Source organism: Cicer arietinum, chromosome 7 (assembly GCF_000331145.2).
Source record: "Cicer arietinum cultivar CDC Frontier isolate Library 1 chromosome 7, Cicar.CDCFrontier_v2.0, whole genome shotgun sequence".
In the NCBI taxonomy this organism is placed as follows: domain Eukaryota; kingdom Viridiplantae; phylum Streptophyta; class Magnoliopsida; order Fabales; family Fabaceae; genus Cicer; species Cicer arietinum.
The window spans coordinates 315,100-333,057 of record NC_021166.2 but is presented as its reverse complement, the minus strand read 5'-3'; the positions used below and the strand labels follow the sequence as shown (position 1 = coordinate 333,057).

The window sequence follows — 17,958 nt, the reverse complement described above, 5'->3', positions numbered from 1 at the left end:
GTTTAGGTGAGATATTGATTTTTTGTGTTACGATATATCATATGTTGGTGAACATAGAAATAGAATATGTAATACTATAGTGGTTTTGACCCCAAAAAAATGTATTGAGATTATAAATGATCGAGTAAAATAGTTTTTACAATAATAGCCAATAAAAGTGGAATAAAATGATGTGGCAAGAATACATAAATACTATAATAAAAAATAAATAAAAAAATACATAAACAGTATTGAATGAATACGTTATTTTGGCATTTATTTATGGTATTTTGTTTTGAATGAATGTTTAGTAAGGGTGGAAGAAATGTCCAAGAGCACCGCTATTTGGGGTGTAGCCACCCTGTCCCTTCTTAAAAGTCATTTTCTCATCTTAGAGTGTATACCCTCTCCCCATGTAGGGCCCAGCTCAAAACTCATTAATTCTACTTTGTTTCTTCTCTCATCTCTTTTTTTCCTCGTCAATCTAATTTCTAGAGTTTTAAATAAAATAAAATAAAAATATCAATTTCTTAATTATCTTTAATTTGGCTAAGACTGTATTGTACTATTGAAAAAAAATAAAAAAAAATAGAAAAAGAAGTATAAAAGAGGAGAGAGAGGTTAAAGGAGAAGGGGATTGTGTTAGTTAGTTAGAGAGAGTGGATGGCAATAGCAGCAGCAACAACGAGCACATCAGTAAGCATGAGCATGAGTATGAGTCAAAGCCATAGTCACGAAGATATAACTTCCAACGAAAACAATAACAATAACAAACATGTAGTTGATGAGGATGAGGATGATGATGATGATGATCACGAGCACGACGTGGTTATGCCTGGTTTTCGTTTTCATCCAACTGAAGAAGAACTCGTGGAGTTCTACCTTCGCCGTAAGGTGGAGGGCAAACGTTTCAATGTTGAGCTTATTACTTTCCTCGATCTCTATCGCTATGACCCTTGGGAACTTCCTGGTATATATATATATACATAAATAGTCGTCATATAAATACTATAATAATACTATCACAACTTCCCTTTTCTTCAAGCAATTCTTCTCAATCCCCCCCTCTTTTTTTTTTTTTTTTTTTTTTTTTTTTTTTTTTACCAATATTGTGCATCCAATAAGTTCATTTGTGTCTCAACCCCCCCCTCTTTTTTTTTTTTTTTTTTTGTTTCTATCCTTCTTTAATTTTATAATACTCACTACATATCTATTCTTCTTCTTTATTCTCTTGGCTTCATATAAATACATATGAGACTTGAGAGTTCTCTATTTAATTTAATACTAATTAAGTCATACACACTAATATGAAGCTAGGTAGTTAATATTTTATGTGATTGAATTGAATTTTGAGATTAATTGGATTTGGCAGCGTTGGCAGCAATTGGAGAGAAGGAATGGTACTTTTATGTGCCAAGAGATAGAAAGTACAGAAACGGAGATCGTCCGAATCGTGTAACAACATCAGGTTATTGGAAAGCAACAGGAGCTGATAGGATGATCAGAACTGAAAATTTTCGTTCAATTGGACTTAAGAAAACCCTAGTTTTCTATTCTGGTAAGGCTCCTAAAGGCATCCGAACCAGTTGGATTATGAACGAGTATCGTTTGCCTCAACATGAAACCGAACGTTATCAAAAGGTATATTTTTAAAACAAAGTTAAATGAATTATACTAGTACACCGTATCTCACTTAATTTAAAATATATTTTAGTTCTTGTTGTTTTTGATGATATTAAAATATTGAACCCTAGCTAGTTTGAAAGTGTTATTATGCATCTTAATTTTGGATCCAAAGCATAGGAGAAGAGTATTAGTTGAAAGTTGCAGGGTGCAGTGCAGCCATATATTAAAAGAAGGAGGGAGCAATTAATTAATTAATACGTGATAGGAAGAAGGAGTACAAGAGTGTGGGCAAACCAAAATACTAGTATATATTTACAACAACTATCACCGTTTGTGATTAATTCACTCTCTCTCTTTCTCTTTCTCTTTCTATTCAATATTGTATACACATGCATGAATTTCAAACTCTGACCACAAATTAATGAATTAATTAATTAATTCCTTTCATCTCTCGTGATCACTCTGATATATAGTGCAGGTAGCTAGACGTACCTTTTTAAGTTTATAATAAAAATTGTTTGATTTTGAAGGGTGAGATATCGCTATGCCGAGTATACAAGAGAGCAGGAGTAGAAGATCATCCCTCCCTCCCTCGTTGCCTACCTATTACAAGAGGTAATCATTCAGATCATAAGAATAAACAGAATGAAATATTGGGAATGGGATTTGTTGGTGGACAGTCTAATAAGGCAGCTGCAACGCCAACGCCAACTGCAACTGCATCAATTAACAACAAAATGCATGAAGGAAGCTGCAGTGTTGGCAATTCCAATTCGGATCATGTGACAACAGTTCTTGGTCTTTCCAAATACAGTACTGATCCTAATTACCGTGCAGCGGAGGAGGAGGAGGAGGAAAGGTTAATGATGATGCAGCAACAACAAGTACAATATTCTGCAGGAGGCAACAGTACTTTGTTACTCCCTCTCCCTGCAGCTTGTTTCCCTCTCCAAAATTCAGCAGTTAGTTCCAACAGTAGTATGATGGATGATCTCAATAGGCTTGTGAGTTTTAATAATAATAATCAACATCACTACTGCTACAATCCAAATCCAAATCCAAATCCAAATCATTTGTCTACTTTGCTGATGCAACCAGCTACTCTCAACTCTTCAGTACTACCAATTACTCCAATTCCAACCAACTTCTCTGACCGGCTATGGGACTGGAATCCAATCCCTGAGGATCACCCAAACCCCTCCTTCAAGTAATCACTCACTCACAATTCTAATTATATATATAGTGCATGCAATTCCAAATACATATATATTGTTCATTTGCTATATAACTCATTTCAGTTATCAACTTATTTTATATATGTAGCTTGTCACTCTCATTATTCCTCAATCCTAGCTAGATTCAAATAACATATATATAAATATATTGTATGAACTCATATTCATCATCACTTATTAATATCTATATATATATACCCTTCCTTTTATACTTTTTTTATAAGCATTAGTGGTTAGTTTTTTAAGAGAACAAAATTGCTAACCATATATAGACCTCCTTTATAATACTATTACTCCTCCTTTTTTGTTGTATTTATCACTACCATAAACTCGTTACTAATTGATGATGATAGAATTAGTTATATTAATTTTTTCTAAAGTTGTCCATCACAAGAAGAAGTAAAAAGATTTTCAGACATACTGATTTTGACCAAAAGAGTTCCCTGTGATGTTATTTATGGATATGCAGAAATAGATCAGGTGTAGTCGTGATTAAGGTTGATCTCTCTTATTAAATTTTTTGGGTGGAAGCGTATGTGAGAAAGAAATGGGTGAATGCAGTGACTACATGATAGGTAGGGTAGTGTTGCTTTGTAGTCATGTTTTACATTATCATTAGTAAAAATTAAATTGGAATGCATACAATAGGGAAATCAAATCACTAAAGAAGATGATGATGAGGCTCATTTTTCAATTAATTACTAAAGTATATATGGAAGTGGATCATACATGCATGTGATTGAATATTAATTATAATTTTAAACTTGGAGGATATGATGTGTGATTATGATTCTATAAGCTGAAGACATTTCACTCTGAATGTTTCTACTAATTAACCGATGAAGTTTAGAGAACTACTCATGTAAAGAAGACAAAGACATGAACCTTAAGAGATACAGACTTTATAAAGTCAAGAATATTTCTTGGGAATTAATCACTTAGTTAGGGTTTAAATGATATCAAGATACTATCGGCCAACATTTAGATAAAAGAGAGGGCTTCGTTCAACATATTGATTAAGAATAGTGTTATAAGTTCTCTAAGATTCTTCACATATAATCGCAGTATATATGTTTATTATAAGTCCAAATAAACTTCTATCAGATACACGCATCCCTTTAATTTAAATATAAAAATCGACAAAATGTAAGAAAATTGGTACAATATTTATAAACAATGAAATGATATTTTTTAAAATATAAAAATCTAGATATAACCTTTTTTAATTTATAAAAATGATCGTTAATTTAATGGTTTAAGAAACAATGTATCAAAACTTTTTAATTTATAAATTTACTATAGAAAGTTGTAATTAAAAACTATTTGTTAATTTTTAATAACTTTAAGAAATGAATTGTTGTATATTTATTAAAATATATTTTTTTTTACTAAATTAAAATATGAAAGCAAGTAGCTAATTAAACATATTTTTAATACTCCAATTATATAAATCTAAATATGAAAGCGAGTAGCTACTAGCCTACTACTCTATCTAACTCAGTTATGAGATTTATTTATTTATTTATTTTATATTTTGGTATTTTTTTTTTTGGACTCAATGGTCTCGTTTATAAGTTAAATGTATAATTTTTTAAGACTAAATTTATAGCAAAAATAATATTTTTATTCTGATAAAAAAAATGTTATTTTGTTTTAGTAAATTTTAATATTGTTTTCCTATCATACAACTTATATAGTATTCGCGTGAATATTTGATATATTGAGATACGAATTTGGAATTATCTGCTTTTTGATAATTAATAGGTGAATTTTATCACTAGATATTTTAAGAATTTAAAAAACAAAATATCAATATTGTTTATTTATTTTTCATATTAGAGAAAATATTTTTTGAAAGAAAGATAAAATTTCATTAATAATAAAACGAGATACGCGTCATTAAAAAGATAAGAAAGCAAAGAGACTAATCTCATCCAAGATTTGTATCTTATAATTAAACCATAAAAAAAATTCCACGCATAGTAAAAAAGAAACAAGTTAATTGTTTTGGATTGAGATTACACGATCTTTACATATATCATATGACAAAGCATTTTTACAACTTCCAACTCAAATTATATTATAACTACATGTGGTTGGTTTCAGTGGTAGAGAAAATATGAGTTCAATTTAATATAAATAATAAAATACAGGAACATTGGAAGATTGCTCATGCTTCTTTTCTTACCAATCGCAGTACGAGTTTATTGGAACATGACAAATGATGCACTTGTTCTCGACGATAAAATCAACCAAAATCTATCATGCACATGCTGAGACATTACAAAAATGCTTAGGAGATTTGGAATCAGTTTATCAAAGAAGACAATTGAACTAAATTTTATAGTATTGGCCTTCATGTTTGGTTGGAATAGAACTTCACTACGAAGAATGTTGGGTTTAGCCATTACAATTGGTCCACACTCTTTGAGGTCGTTCCTCTAATGTTGTGCCTTAATTTTTGTTTATGTTTTCTCCTATTAAAAAACTGAATTTTAGTTAAGAGTAAATGGTTGATTTTGTCATGAACTAATTTTAAATGTGAGTTAGTTGTATTAAATGAGATAGTAAATGCTATATTTTATTTATTAGTATGTATTTAAAACATAAAAATTATTTTTAAAATATGGTAGCATATAAAATAAAATAATTTATAAAAGTATATTAATAATTTAATGCAGTAAAAATATAGAATTTATTATTTATTTTAATTTATCATAATTATTTATATTTATATACTTCTTCAAGTCTCGTATAAACAATAAAATAGCAAAACTAATAGTCTCAAAAATATAAATAAAATTCAACTATTATTTTTTATGCAATCATCGCTTTATTTTCTTAACTTATAAATTAATAAATTATTTCCCACCCTTAAGAAAATGAGAAACATCAAATCCGTACGGGAACTAGTTGAGATAAAATAAATGCAAAATTAACAAAGGAAAAGTCTATTTTCTCATAAAATTAATGTTATATCACCATGATATGATAAAGCCAAAGTTTTAAAAGAAGTGCACGCTGAAATTAAAAAGCTTAATTATTGATAGCCTTGGGGAGCCTAATAGCCTCCAAGACCAGGCTAAATGCTATCATTGTAGACTAATTTTTTATAAGAACGGTAAAATTACTAAAACAATAGTTTTAAACGTAAAAAAATATAATATTTATATATAATAATAAGACTTTGTATTATTATATTTTTCATCTAAAATTAATATTATCTTAATAAATATTGAGTTTATTGATTTTATTATTAATTCAAAACGAAATATTATATTAAATTGATTATATTAATTTAATAATTATTTTATATTTTAAAATATTTAAAATTAATTTTTAATATAAAATTTAGTAATACTAATTAAAATACTATCATAAACTTTTTTTTTTATAAATTACTATTGTAGACTTTTAGAAAAACTTCATATTAAAATTTATCTTAGAGTTCTATATACATTGGATCGTCTTTAATTTTGATCACCCATTTTAGTTTATATAAGATTTCGGTCCCCTCGTTTTAAATTGTGACTTAAATGCCTCTATTTTTAAAACCTTGTGCATTTTGTCCATGAGTGAAATTGGGAAGAAAAAAAGGCTTCTTGGGCATAACGTGACAAGTCACTTGATAATGTGACATTAGTGGAAATTTTGAATTGGATGTCATTTGCATATCATTATTTTACTATATCTTATTTTAATTGATCCAAATAAATAAAATTTAATTCATGTTTTTTTCTGTTTGAAATGGTACACAAAAATACAGGGCCCAGAAGTTTGGACTGATAAAAGGAAAAGGGTTTATGTATGAAACTGTTCCATCGACGAAAAGGATTTATGTAGAATTTGTCAAAGTTATTTGTAAATAATATTATGTGTATTTTTCAAAGTTATTTGTACATTCTGAAACTTGAAATTGAGAAATTATGAGAAGAATGACCTTCTTACTTTTGTTATTAATGTTATAGCTAGTACAACGAAAGGATATACCATATAATACACACATACCGATATTTTGCAACAAAGGAATAAAATGTTGAAGAAAAATGGTTTTCAGAGCGGAGAAGAAATCTTTGAAATTTTAAAAATAAAAAATTCAATTTCCAAAATTACCAATATATATAGAGAGAGAGAGAAAGAATTCAAGCAAAATAAAAATAAAAATAAACTATTGTGAACTTGTGAAACTAGGCCATCATTAAGATACAATAATAATGTAACTTAAATAGTATTTTTATTAGTAAACACTAGTTGTTTAATGTTTGTTGAGATTTATATATTGCAACACTAGTTTCAAAGAAGTTTTATCTAAACTATAATTTATTTTTTAAAAATATTTTAAATTGGGATTTATTTTAAAAAATTATGTTATGAGAAAACACATTATAATTTTTATTTATCTTATTTGATTTATAAACTTATCATGAAACTGGACTAAACAGTAAAATAATGAACTGGACAAAAACATAAATTGTTCCTCCCTAAATCATAAAACAATTTTTTTATCTTAAGTAGAAGCTATTAAAATGTAAAAATACTCTTTTTACTTTTTAAAAAAAATTATTCTCTATCTCTCTTATATGATATTTCTTTCTCTCTCCTCTTACTTTATGCTTTTCTTTTACTATCTCATGTTTTTATATGGTCTCATTTATCTAACAATTTATAACCATACTAATATTACTAATATCGACTATTTTAAAACAAAAATCATCTAATTCAAATTGAGGATAGTAATTAAATTCTACAAAGCACACACAAAATTTGCTAGTTTTAATTTGTAATAACTTTTAGGTTGATATAAGAGTAGTTGTTAGGTTAGAGGGAATAAAGTGACCTCCATGTCAATTAATATCTTTGAAATGTAGATTTTGTTGTTGATGATTTAACGAGTTTTCATACTTATTTTGGGTTTGGTCCTCAATTGTTAGAAAAAATAAAAGCAGAAAACTCTTAACAAATTGTAGGCATTATACAAATATACTTGGCCCAATTTAGTACATTATGGCTTGTAGATGGATGGCCACGGACATTAGAAAATATAAAGAAAATAAGTTTATTATTTGGTTAAATATATTTAATTTTTATAAAATTTTATTATTTGTTTCTACAGATTTGTTTTGGAATTTTATTTTCTATAATATTTTCCATCAATCTATTATTTCTAATCAAATCAAAATAAATCGAGATTTTATTAAAAACTATCAAACTTCGGTGTTGTCATTTATCGATCATTATAAAAGTCTTAACTTTAAATTTAATAAATAAAAAATACGCTCAAAATTTTATTTTTAAGTCTAAAATTCTATTTTGGTTCTTTGAATTTTTGTCGCTTGAAAATTTATATTTAATTCACTCCTTAAAAATAAGAAATATAGAAAAGAGACAACTTCCAATATTGAGAGAAAAAACTTTACAAAAAGACAAACAGCAGTAGCAACAATGACCAGAAAAATAGGAAAAAGAAGGCATTTCACAAATGAAAATATCAAAGGGAGATGACTTAAACTTCGAAATACTAATAAGGATAATTTTTTATTTTAACATAAAACTAAGGGTTATTTTATCGATGAAATTAAAAAAATTATAACTTCTTAACAACAAAGACGCAAGATGTGTGACAACAACATAGAATAATAACAAGAACAAAATAAGATAAAACAAAAAGAAATATATATGAAAGACAACTTACAATAGTAGAAATAAACTTTACAAAAAGACATATATATACGAAAGACAACTTACAATAGTGAGAAAAAAAACTTTGCAAAAAGACATACAGAATAGCGAATGACAAGCAAAAAGAAGAGACACAAATAGAAATATGAAAGTCGTAACTTTCGACATGCTAATAGGGATTATTTTGGATTTCTTAATTTAAGTTTTAATTTATCTATTTTTATTAAATATGATATATGATACTATAATATAGAATAATTGACACCATAAAATTATAATAAAATCCTCTAAATATTTAACTTTTAATTTCTAAATTTATTGATTTTTATAACTTAAATAATAACATATGAATAATTAATGCATTTAAATAGTCAGATATCATGAAATCGTATATTACGTCATTTAAAATATATCAAATTGTATTTTTTTAATTAAAAAATTTAAAAAGTTGACCAAAATTATTAACTTTTAAAATAAATGATCAATTCCATAAATTAATAAAAATAAATAAATCAAAATTGCAATAAATTTTTTTGGATTTTAACATAAAACTAAGTAATTTTAGGTTGTAATTAAAAAAAAAATTATAAATTTTCTTCTCTCATCTCCAAATATTAGATTTATTGGTGCCTATTTACAACGATGAAACTGTATTAAGACTCTACTAATTACGATCTCTAGTAACTAATGCTTAAGTTTTTTAAACATATAGTATAATTTTGTTACTGATGAACTTTAAGAAAATGTTTATCCACAAGCTTTCCGATAAAATAATATTGACAATAAAAATAGAAAACAACTAAACATGATTTTTACTAAGTAAAGAATGAAGATAGCAACAAAAAAAAATCATTTTAGTGATAGCACACTTGCATTAATAGTAATTGAAATTGAGAACTAACATTAATTTTTTTTTTTTCCTTTTTTTTTTCATCTTTGTAATTTATAGTTTTTATTTTATTTTATCTGTCATGTTACAATCACCCATTGAATGAAAATGTGGCATCTCACGGTCGCGTGACACCAACATCCTCGTGGCATGCCATGTCATCTAGAATTAGATGGAAGGATAATACCAGAGACAAACAATAAGAATCTTGCATTATATGGACCGGATAAAAATAAAGAGGGAATTAAAACCAGAAAGTTGCATAGAGACTAAAAGCATAAATTACCCTAAAATTTATAATCACTTAATTCATCTCTTATCGAGAGATGGTTGTTTTGGCAAATATTTAACACCTGTTCACAACCATTTTGTTCCAGAAAATGTAGTTATTACATTTTCTTTTCCAAATATAATAAGAAAAAAAACATATCATAAATGCTTCATATGTCATACCTCTTATCTTGATTAAAATAAATACAGTAGTAGAGCCACAAGCTTCTTTGCTAATATTGATTCCAATAATTCCAAGCTTTAATATATCCGGTCCCTCTATAACTATTCTAAATATGTAAAATGAGCCATTTTCCAAACTGCAAGCACCGTCCGAGGATGCACGTTAGCTAAGTCAGAAATGTTTCCTTCAACCAAAGACTTGTTTGGAACTTCCAAAATATGGAAATTAAGTCAAACAGTCTATAACTGGAGGGTATCTAAGCTCCCTTTGACAATCACTTGCAGAATGGGGCGATGCTCATGCCTTTTATTGAAAAATCAAAATTGTCATTCAACTAACTCGCCTCTCCGTCTCTTGTCAGATTTAATCCTTTCAGCCACTCTGCCTATTGAAGGGCTACTCTTGCTACTTCCACTGCCATCTTTCTTAGGGATAAAACGCTGCATGATCCGTATAGGAATTCCACCCAAATCAAAGTCATCTTTCAAGGATTTTGTTAAGAACCTAATGTCTGTATCAGAAAGCTGGGTCTTCCCACGCACAAACGCAACAAATGTTGGTGGTCGGGCCTTGACCTGAGTGAAATACTTGATCTTAGGCTGTGCTGCCTGGTCTTTCCAAGAATGCCTGCTCATAACCTGATCAAAAACAACCAGGAGAAAGAAAATTTATTACCAACTTCACGTTTTACTCTTCACATAAAGTGATAATGGAAGTAGTAGATACCTTTTGCAACCAACGGTTAAGACGGGCTGTAGATAATCTGGAACACCATTTTTCGTATGTATCAATGACCTGATGCAAGACGGTCGTCCGACCTCTTCCCTCCAGTGCTGAAATGAATAATACTGGGATTCCAGTAACCTGTTGAAAAATGTCAATACTCGATGCTAAATCTTAATACAAACAATGGGTAAAGTTTGTTATTCATTCACTTAAAGCAAAGCAAGAGAGATGGTGCGGTCTGTATGATAACTTGATAGCCTCACAGAACTTTTTCTTTTCTCAATTTTAAAAAGATAACGTTTTAAACAACATGTACAGGAGTCCACTTTATTGAACATCTAGACAAAGTTAAGCTCATTACTACATATCAGACCTGAGGTATAATTGTCTGAATTTCTTGTGGAACAGCCTCCATAAGCTTTTCATAGGATGATGATTGGTTTTTGCCCCTTAGAAGGTCCATCTTGTTCACAATCACAACCAGACCACGTCCCTCTTCCACTGCTCGTCTGGCTATAACTACCTCAGCATGTTTCATACTTCGTCTAGCATTTATTATCTGGTCAACTCAATAAAAAATATTAATTAACACAACATTAAATATCTTATTAACATGTAGAAATTAGGAAGAGATGAAAAACCTTTCTGTAGATCATTACATTTTTAAAAGAGGCTGTTATGTTACAAACACGAACATATACTTCACATTCATAAACGCACCAAGTCCATCATAATGGACAAGATAATTTCATTCAAGGGGTAAACCAAAAATTATGGGACCGAAGCAAGACACGTTTCTATCATCGCGGAGAACAAACCACCCTGGCACTAGGGAGTCTTCAATGAAAAAGTATTTGGCAAAACAATCAACAAAATCCAAAAATCTTAGTATCATATTCAAAATTTCCACCAGACAAATGAACTACTAGAACAATTACTATTACATTGGCTCAAACTTGTGTTTAATTAACAGATACGAGTGAACTAAATTAGAACAATAAACATCATGATATATAAATTTAGCATGCTAAAATATTGGTTGATTATATCACATCACATCTTGGCGTTGTTCTCTTAAACATGCAATATAAGCAGCATACCTCATCTGCGTCTAGCACCAAAGCAATTACATGAGCCCGGAGTAGACTCTTTCTTGATTGCATAATGCTCAAAGATGCTGCTCCTTTCTCTTGTTTTGTCCTCTGCAACCAACCCGCAGTATCAACCTGATCGACACCAAAACATGATAAAAATTTAACCAGTGTTTCAATACAAATGTTCACTTTTAGTTTATAATTGGTACCGAAAAATTAAACAATAAGGAAAAATTCACTGGTATTAATAATAAATTCAGTCCTGTAACGAGATGATGTCAGGTCCCGGGTTCTTGAAGATGATAAGATGTATACGGAAGAAAGAAGAAAACAAAATAGCCTATGCAATCAGAGATAACAGATCCTGCCAACATATTATTTTCCAATGAGTTCAGACTAATTCCATAATATCTCCCACAATTCACACTCTCATCCTATACCCCTTAATCACACACCCACTATCCTCCGTATTGACAACCCAGCAGTGACTAGTGGGGACCTTTTTCATTCTCTACATTGGTCACAATTCACGGCATTGCACCCCCACTTTCTCTCTCTAGAGATTGATTGATGACATGATCATGCTCTTTCCTTGGGGGGCAACCTGTTTGGTTCCTAATAAATGAAAGTAATTTTTTTCAAATCAACATCAATTGTCCTCAAATAAAAGTTGTTAATCTTTTCTCTTCTTCTAGCAGGTGTTGTTACTATATATAATACCCCTCTCCTTCATCTAGCAAGGGCTTGATCATGGTTCTCAAAGAGACTTGTGCTTTACAAAGGGAAGGATCTCCCCCCTTAAAACCATCTTACTCCCTCCCTTCTCCCATTCAATGGTTAAATTTATGAAATTAGCCCCAATATCCACTAAACTAGTTAACCAATCCATCCCTTAGACCATCTTTATACCCCTCAGATCAAATATGAAAAAAATTATGCTTAATTTCCACTCCCTACACTTCAAGCACCAAGTCCAACATAAAAATTACTCTAATTTTCACCTTCTCACTCATCCCTGCCCCCATTGCAAATTTAGGAAGAATCCTTTTAATATCACCTTGTTTGCGTTCCTCAATGGTGTTGAAACTATCTCAAACTTCTTGTGGTGCCCCATGCAATACTGATTTGCCTAATGCTCAATAGAAGTCCAAAGGGATTCTGAACCAACCCTAGTTGAAACTAAAAATCTTCATATCTCATCTTCCTTGAATTGCTCCAGGCAACTGAAAGCAGTTGTTCCTCCCACCATGGGTACCGATTAAATTCAGCATCCAATTTCTCAACATCTACCATTGTGCTTAACTTGAAATATTGCTCCCTCAAGTGATCCGATCGTAATGTCCCTGAAAAATATTGGTACCTTCTGCTTTGTCCTCTATGACAGCAAGATAGAGGATAACTTTTACCCAAAAGAACCCCCGGCATCTTGTTGGTGAGAATGTTTTCAACTTTCAAATGGTCAACTCATGTCAACTCTACTTGCATGGCTCTCTCTTCAATGTAGCAGTTTTGCAGTATTTCATGGTTGAGATCAACCTCCAATGTACTCTCTACTCTACCCCTTCAAGAGCTACATGATCTCGTTCAACTGGGTTTGGCTCTCATTGCGCCATTACGATGGGATTCTCTTCAAACTCTCTACTCGAGACTCCATCGCAGCTCATGTACTAACCATCCAAGATCCTTGAACTCAGAGCTTTGACACTAGTTGATCGGCACCAAAAAAATATAAAGGGAAATAAGAAAGAAAGTTTTAGTGTATTTATGCTTATTTCAAGCCTGTATGAAGAAGATATTGAATATGGGGTTCTAAAAATGAAAATATCAATATAGTAGGGAGGAGAAAACACAAATAGCCTAGTCAATTAGAGAGTGATCAGTCTCTCCCAAAGAATCCCGATTATTTCCAACCTTATCTCCCTTTATTCACACTTCATCCCCTTGCATCCAAATAAGCTAACTCAACAATTTGTTACATAGTGGGAACCTTTTCAACTTTTTTTCTCTTGCTCGCAATTTCCTGCATCACATCCCCTCTTTATCCTTATGTACACCTTAGTAATTTTAAGGGTCCTGTCGGTTTATTACCTATATCCTTAAAGTGAACCCTGTTCAACATTACAACTAAATTAAGTAACTCTGATCAAAATTCTAATTTGGATGCTTACAACCACAAAGCAGCATGGTTGGCAATTAAATATACAATTGATGTGCTAAGAACAGAGATTTAAAACTAAGGAAAATCAGAATTATAGCAAGTTGACTTTGAACTGACCATATTGTGCAATACTTCCCCTGATGATGTATATAAAGTGCATAATGAACTTTAAAGAGAAGACTTGCTACTTGCATATCTTCAAGGCTACATGCAGCAAAGAAACACACAGCACTTGAAGATACACACAAAATGAAAAAGAAATGTGTGCCAATAACATCTAATCTGAAGATCAGAGAAAAAATAACTAGTATGTTTCCCTCCTATACATACATTCCTTTATATCTGTCAGCTAATCTGTTTCCAATTCTATCCACACTACCAGAACTCTAGAACCTAAACTTACCAGATAAATCGTTCTTCCTTGAAATTCAAACTGAGTTCTGATTGCATCTCTTGTCAGACCAGCTTCAGGACCCACAAGAACACGGTCTTCTTGCAACAAAGCATTCAGTAAAGTTGATTTACCGACATTGGGGCGTCCTACAATTGCTAACTGCAATGGCAGTTTGCTTTCGTCAACCTCAGTGGAACTAGTCTCATCACCGCAACTATTCTCTTGAGCACTTTCATCTATGATGAGTAACAATTGAATGCAGAATCAAAAGAGGTGATTAGACGGCAATGCAACAGTAAATTTAATGTTGACAAGTGCAAAATCTAACAATCCTTCTCCTCCAGGAGTGATCATGATCACAAACAAAAAGACAGAATTTTATATATTGTACAATAAAGTGAGCATAAAATAACCTTTCTGATATCACTTTTTTCCACTGCCAAGGTACTTCCTTCGTCTCATATTAAATGTCTCATTTGAGCTTATAAAAAAAAAAAGTGTCGCATTTGAAATATTTTGTCTGGTATTATTTGTCATTTTAGATTACCAAATGAAACATTAATTATTTGTTTCGACTAATATAATCTTATTTATTGTACCCAACAACACACCTAATTACTTTATTATTAGAGTACTTTAGTAAATGAAGTTCATTTTATCATAGAAATTTGTGCAATAATTTTTTAAAGGAGTATGCATAATTCAAATGAGACACAGGTGGTATTGTAAATTGAAGTTCGCTTACCATTCAAGAGACGAAGCAAATGGTCCTCGAGGACAGGCTTAAGAGACAGATGCAAGTCATGCATACCCAATCCAGTCTCGGCAGATATAGCAATAGGATCCCCAAATCCTAACCGAGACATTTCATTAGCAGCAGACGCAAGAGAGTCATTAGCATCAAAGAGTGACTCTGATTTATTCATGACAAGAATAGGTTTAACTTGAGGTGCATTTTTGCGCAACCATTTTCCAACCTCAAGATCAAGAGGATGAAGTCCAGCTCTGACAACAGAGAAGCATAATAAGTGATGATAACATAAAAGCAAAAAAAGTGGTTAGGAAGTATAATAGAAATAGAAAAGGAAAGAAACCTAGCATCGGTGAGGAAGAGTAAAGAGTGAGATGATGACAAAACATTAGCAGTGAAGGAAGCAGTTCTATGGAGAATGGAACCGGAAGTGGCTTCAGCTTCCAAACCAGCAGAGTCCAAAACTCTGAAACGCAAGTGACCTAACTTGGCGACTCCTTCACGAATGTCACGGGTAACATGATCATCAGGCGTGTTGTAAACGAGAGCTTCCCTTCTTCGAATGAGTCGGTTAAAGAGTGCAGACTTGCCGACGTTAGGTCGTCCGATAATGATGACGGTGGGGAGGCGAGATATTTGAATTTGAGTAAAATCCAAAGGTGGAGGAGCCTTCTTGTTCGTGTTCTTGATGTTGTTGGTACAAAAACCACTCCTCCTAATAATTAAATCCAAACCTAAACTACGAGTGCGTGTCCGCCAGAAAAACAGTAGACTGGAATTAGACATAGGTCGCGTGGCGAATCGTCTCTGAGTTGGTTAAAAGATGTGGCTCTCACTCTGAAGCATTGTATCAAACATGTGAGTGGCTGTGGTGTTGTGTGGCGTGGCGGTCACGTGTTCGCTACACTCAAATACGATTATTATGTAAGATGACCAAGGAGGCACAGACGGCGGAATCCAACCTACGGCCTGCACACACTTTTCTTCTTTTTCTTCAACTATTTTATAATTAATAATTCAGTTTAAATATACAGTATTTTTATATTAAATATGTTTTTATACACGTAAAATATCATATTTTTATTTTTAATCTCTACAAATTTTTTTACCCTCAAAACAAGGTTGTTAGTTTTTAGTACAAAAATTATTTTGGATTAGTTTGATTTTTTGAAGTGTTATTGGTATCAGCTTTCTTAGATAGCTAATTATTGATATTTTTTTTTAAATGCTTTAATTTTTATTTTATATAAGTATAAATTATTGTGATTTTTTACTTATCATATAAATTTAATATATTTAAAAAAAATATTTATCTCCTCATAAAATATATGCTATCTTAACCATTAAATGGATACATGTTTAATGGTGCTTATAAATTAAAATTTATTATTATAGTTATTAATTTTTGTCCCTTGTTAATTTTTCACACTTAGTGATTAATATTTTGAAATTTTAATTTCCATTATTCCAGTAATTTTATTCAAAAATCAAACTAAATAAATCCTAATTTGGATTTTAAAAAAGGTTTAATATTTAATTTTAAAAATATTGATTTTCTAATTATATTTAAGATATTTCACTTTGACGTAACAAACTTAAACCTATTAGATTTGTTGTTGAAATAATATTTGTCTGAATTCAACTTTAAATATTTACTTTTTTTTTTCTTTTAAAAGTATTATAGATAATCAAACAATCGTCATTCTGATTCTTAAGAACACATTCATAATTGTTTAGCTAACCATACATATTAATAATGACAGGAAAGTTTGCTTCTTTTTAGTAAAGCAATAATAAGTGAAATTATAATTAAATTAAAATTTTAAAAATGAAGCGAGTAAATTGATTATTTAATAAGTATAAAATTTTCTTATAAAATTGTAATTATTCAAATTTGAATAAGATACTTTTAATACATTTAAAAATTAAAATTACTTCTATATCAAAATTAAATATATTAAATTAATTGAAATATTTTATATATAATATATTTTATGATGACTCTCCAATCAAATTTGTCAAGATCCATCACTTTTAATAAGATTAATTTGAGAATTAGTTAAAATTATACTCAATTAAAATAAAATAATATTTTTGAGACTTTGAGATACATATATGAAATATATAATAATTTGTATTGTTTTTAATTAGATATAAGTCACATTTATGCTTTGTAAAAAGATATAATATATGTTATTAGTTTTACATTAATTTTTAATAAAAATTTCATTATTTTGTAATTATTTTGTAGTTGCAATTATAAAATGGTTTTAAACAACAATATTATAATTTTTTATTAGAACTGGCGATGTAAAATTGATATTGAGATTGTATCTTCACTAATCTTATGTTATGTGTATACATTTTATATTTTTAGTAGTATTAGTGGATGCATTTTTTGAGAATATAGACAAATTATGACAACTCTAAAATTCATAATTTTTTATAAAATAAATAAATTTATAGAAAAAATTATAGTTTAATATAATTATAAAATATATTAAATCTTACTATTTAAATTTCAGCTATAAAAATATAAAAATCAAATTATCCGATGAATAAAAAATTTAACTGAAATTAATTAAATTATAGAGGATGAAATGTTATTAGTGATCAAATTTATAACTTGATTCTTATTATTAGTATTATACATTATAGAAATGACCAAAACTCCAAAACCCTGATCTATTTGTTACTATTATTATAATTATTTTTTACAAAATTTACTATTATTAATAGTATTAATTTATTTGTATTATATATATAATCGTGAACATATTTTTAATGTATCTCATTGAATTCAATGTAATATTTCAGTAATCGCTAATACTTTTTTAACAATCAGTCCTCGCTTTTGTTTCATTATCTTCCTTAGTGTACATGCCTTAGCCCTTACTCATTCAATTAAATTTGGATCAACAGAAACACCCTTTTTCCTATTCATTCAAATATTTTGAATAGAAATAGGGAAAG

The 17,958-nt window shown here is 29.7% G+C and overlaps 2 protein-coding genes across 3 annotated transcripts; one reads left to right on the top strand and one right to left on the bottom strand.

The window, feature by feature from the left end:
- The first annotated feature begins 330 nt into the window (after positions 1-330).
- On the top strand, positions 331-5,353 carry NAC36 (NAC domain-containing protein). Of its 2 annotated transcripts, none has more exons than XM_073370624.1 (4): positions 331-949; positions 1,352-1,620; positions 2,136-2,812; positions 4,994-5,353. In XM_073370624.1, exons 1-4 carry the CDS (start codon positions 643-645, stop codon positions 5,115-5,117), a joined length of 1,377 nt encoding a protein of 458 aa, XP_073226725.1. In that variant the 5' UTR covers positions 331-642; the 3' UTR covers positions 5,118-5,353. The 2 variants fall into 2 exon arrangements, with proteins under 2 accessions (XP_073226725.1, XP_027190213.2); XM_027334412.2 differs by having other exon boundaries at positions 337-949; positions 5,038-5,351.
- Positions 5,354-9,678: 4,325 nt separating this feature from the next.
- On the bottom strand, positions 9,679-15,977 carry LOC101492768 (uncharacterized). Its single transcript, XM_004499297.4, has 7 exons — positions 15,329-15,977; positions 14,980-15,239; positions 14,244-14,470; positions 11,689-11,814; positions 10,962-11,147; positions 10,589-10,726; positions 9,679-10,500 (listed from the first exon to the last, which is right to left on the bottom strand). The coding sequence occupies exons 1-7, from the start codon at positions 15,769-15,771 to the stop codon at positions 10,189-10,191; spliced, it is 1,692 nt and encodes a 563-aa protein (XP_004499354.1). The 5' UTR covers positions 15,772-15,977; the 3' UTR covers positions 9,679-10,188.
- Positions 15,978-17,958: the final 1,981 nt, after the last annotated feature.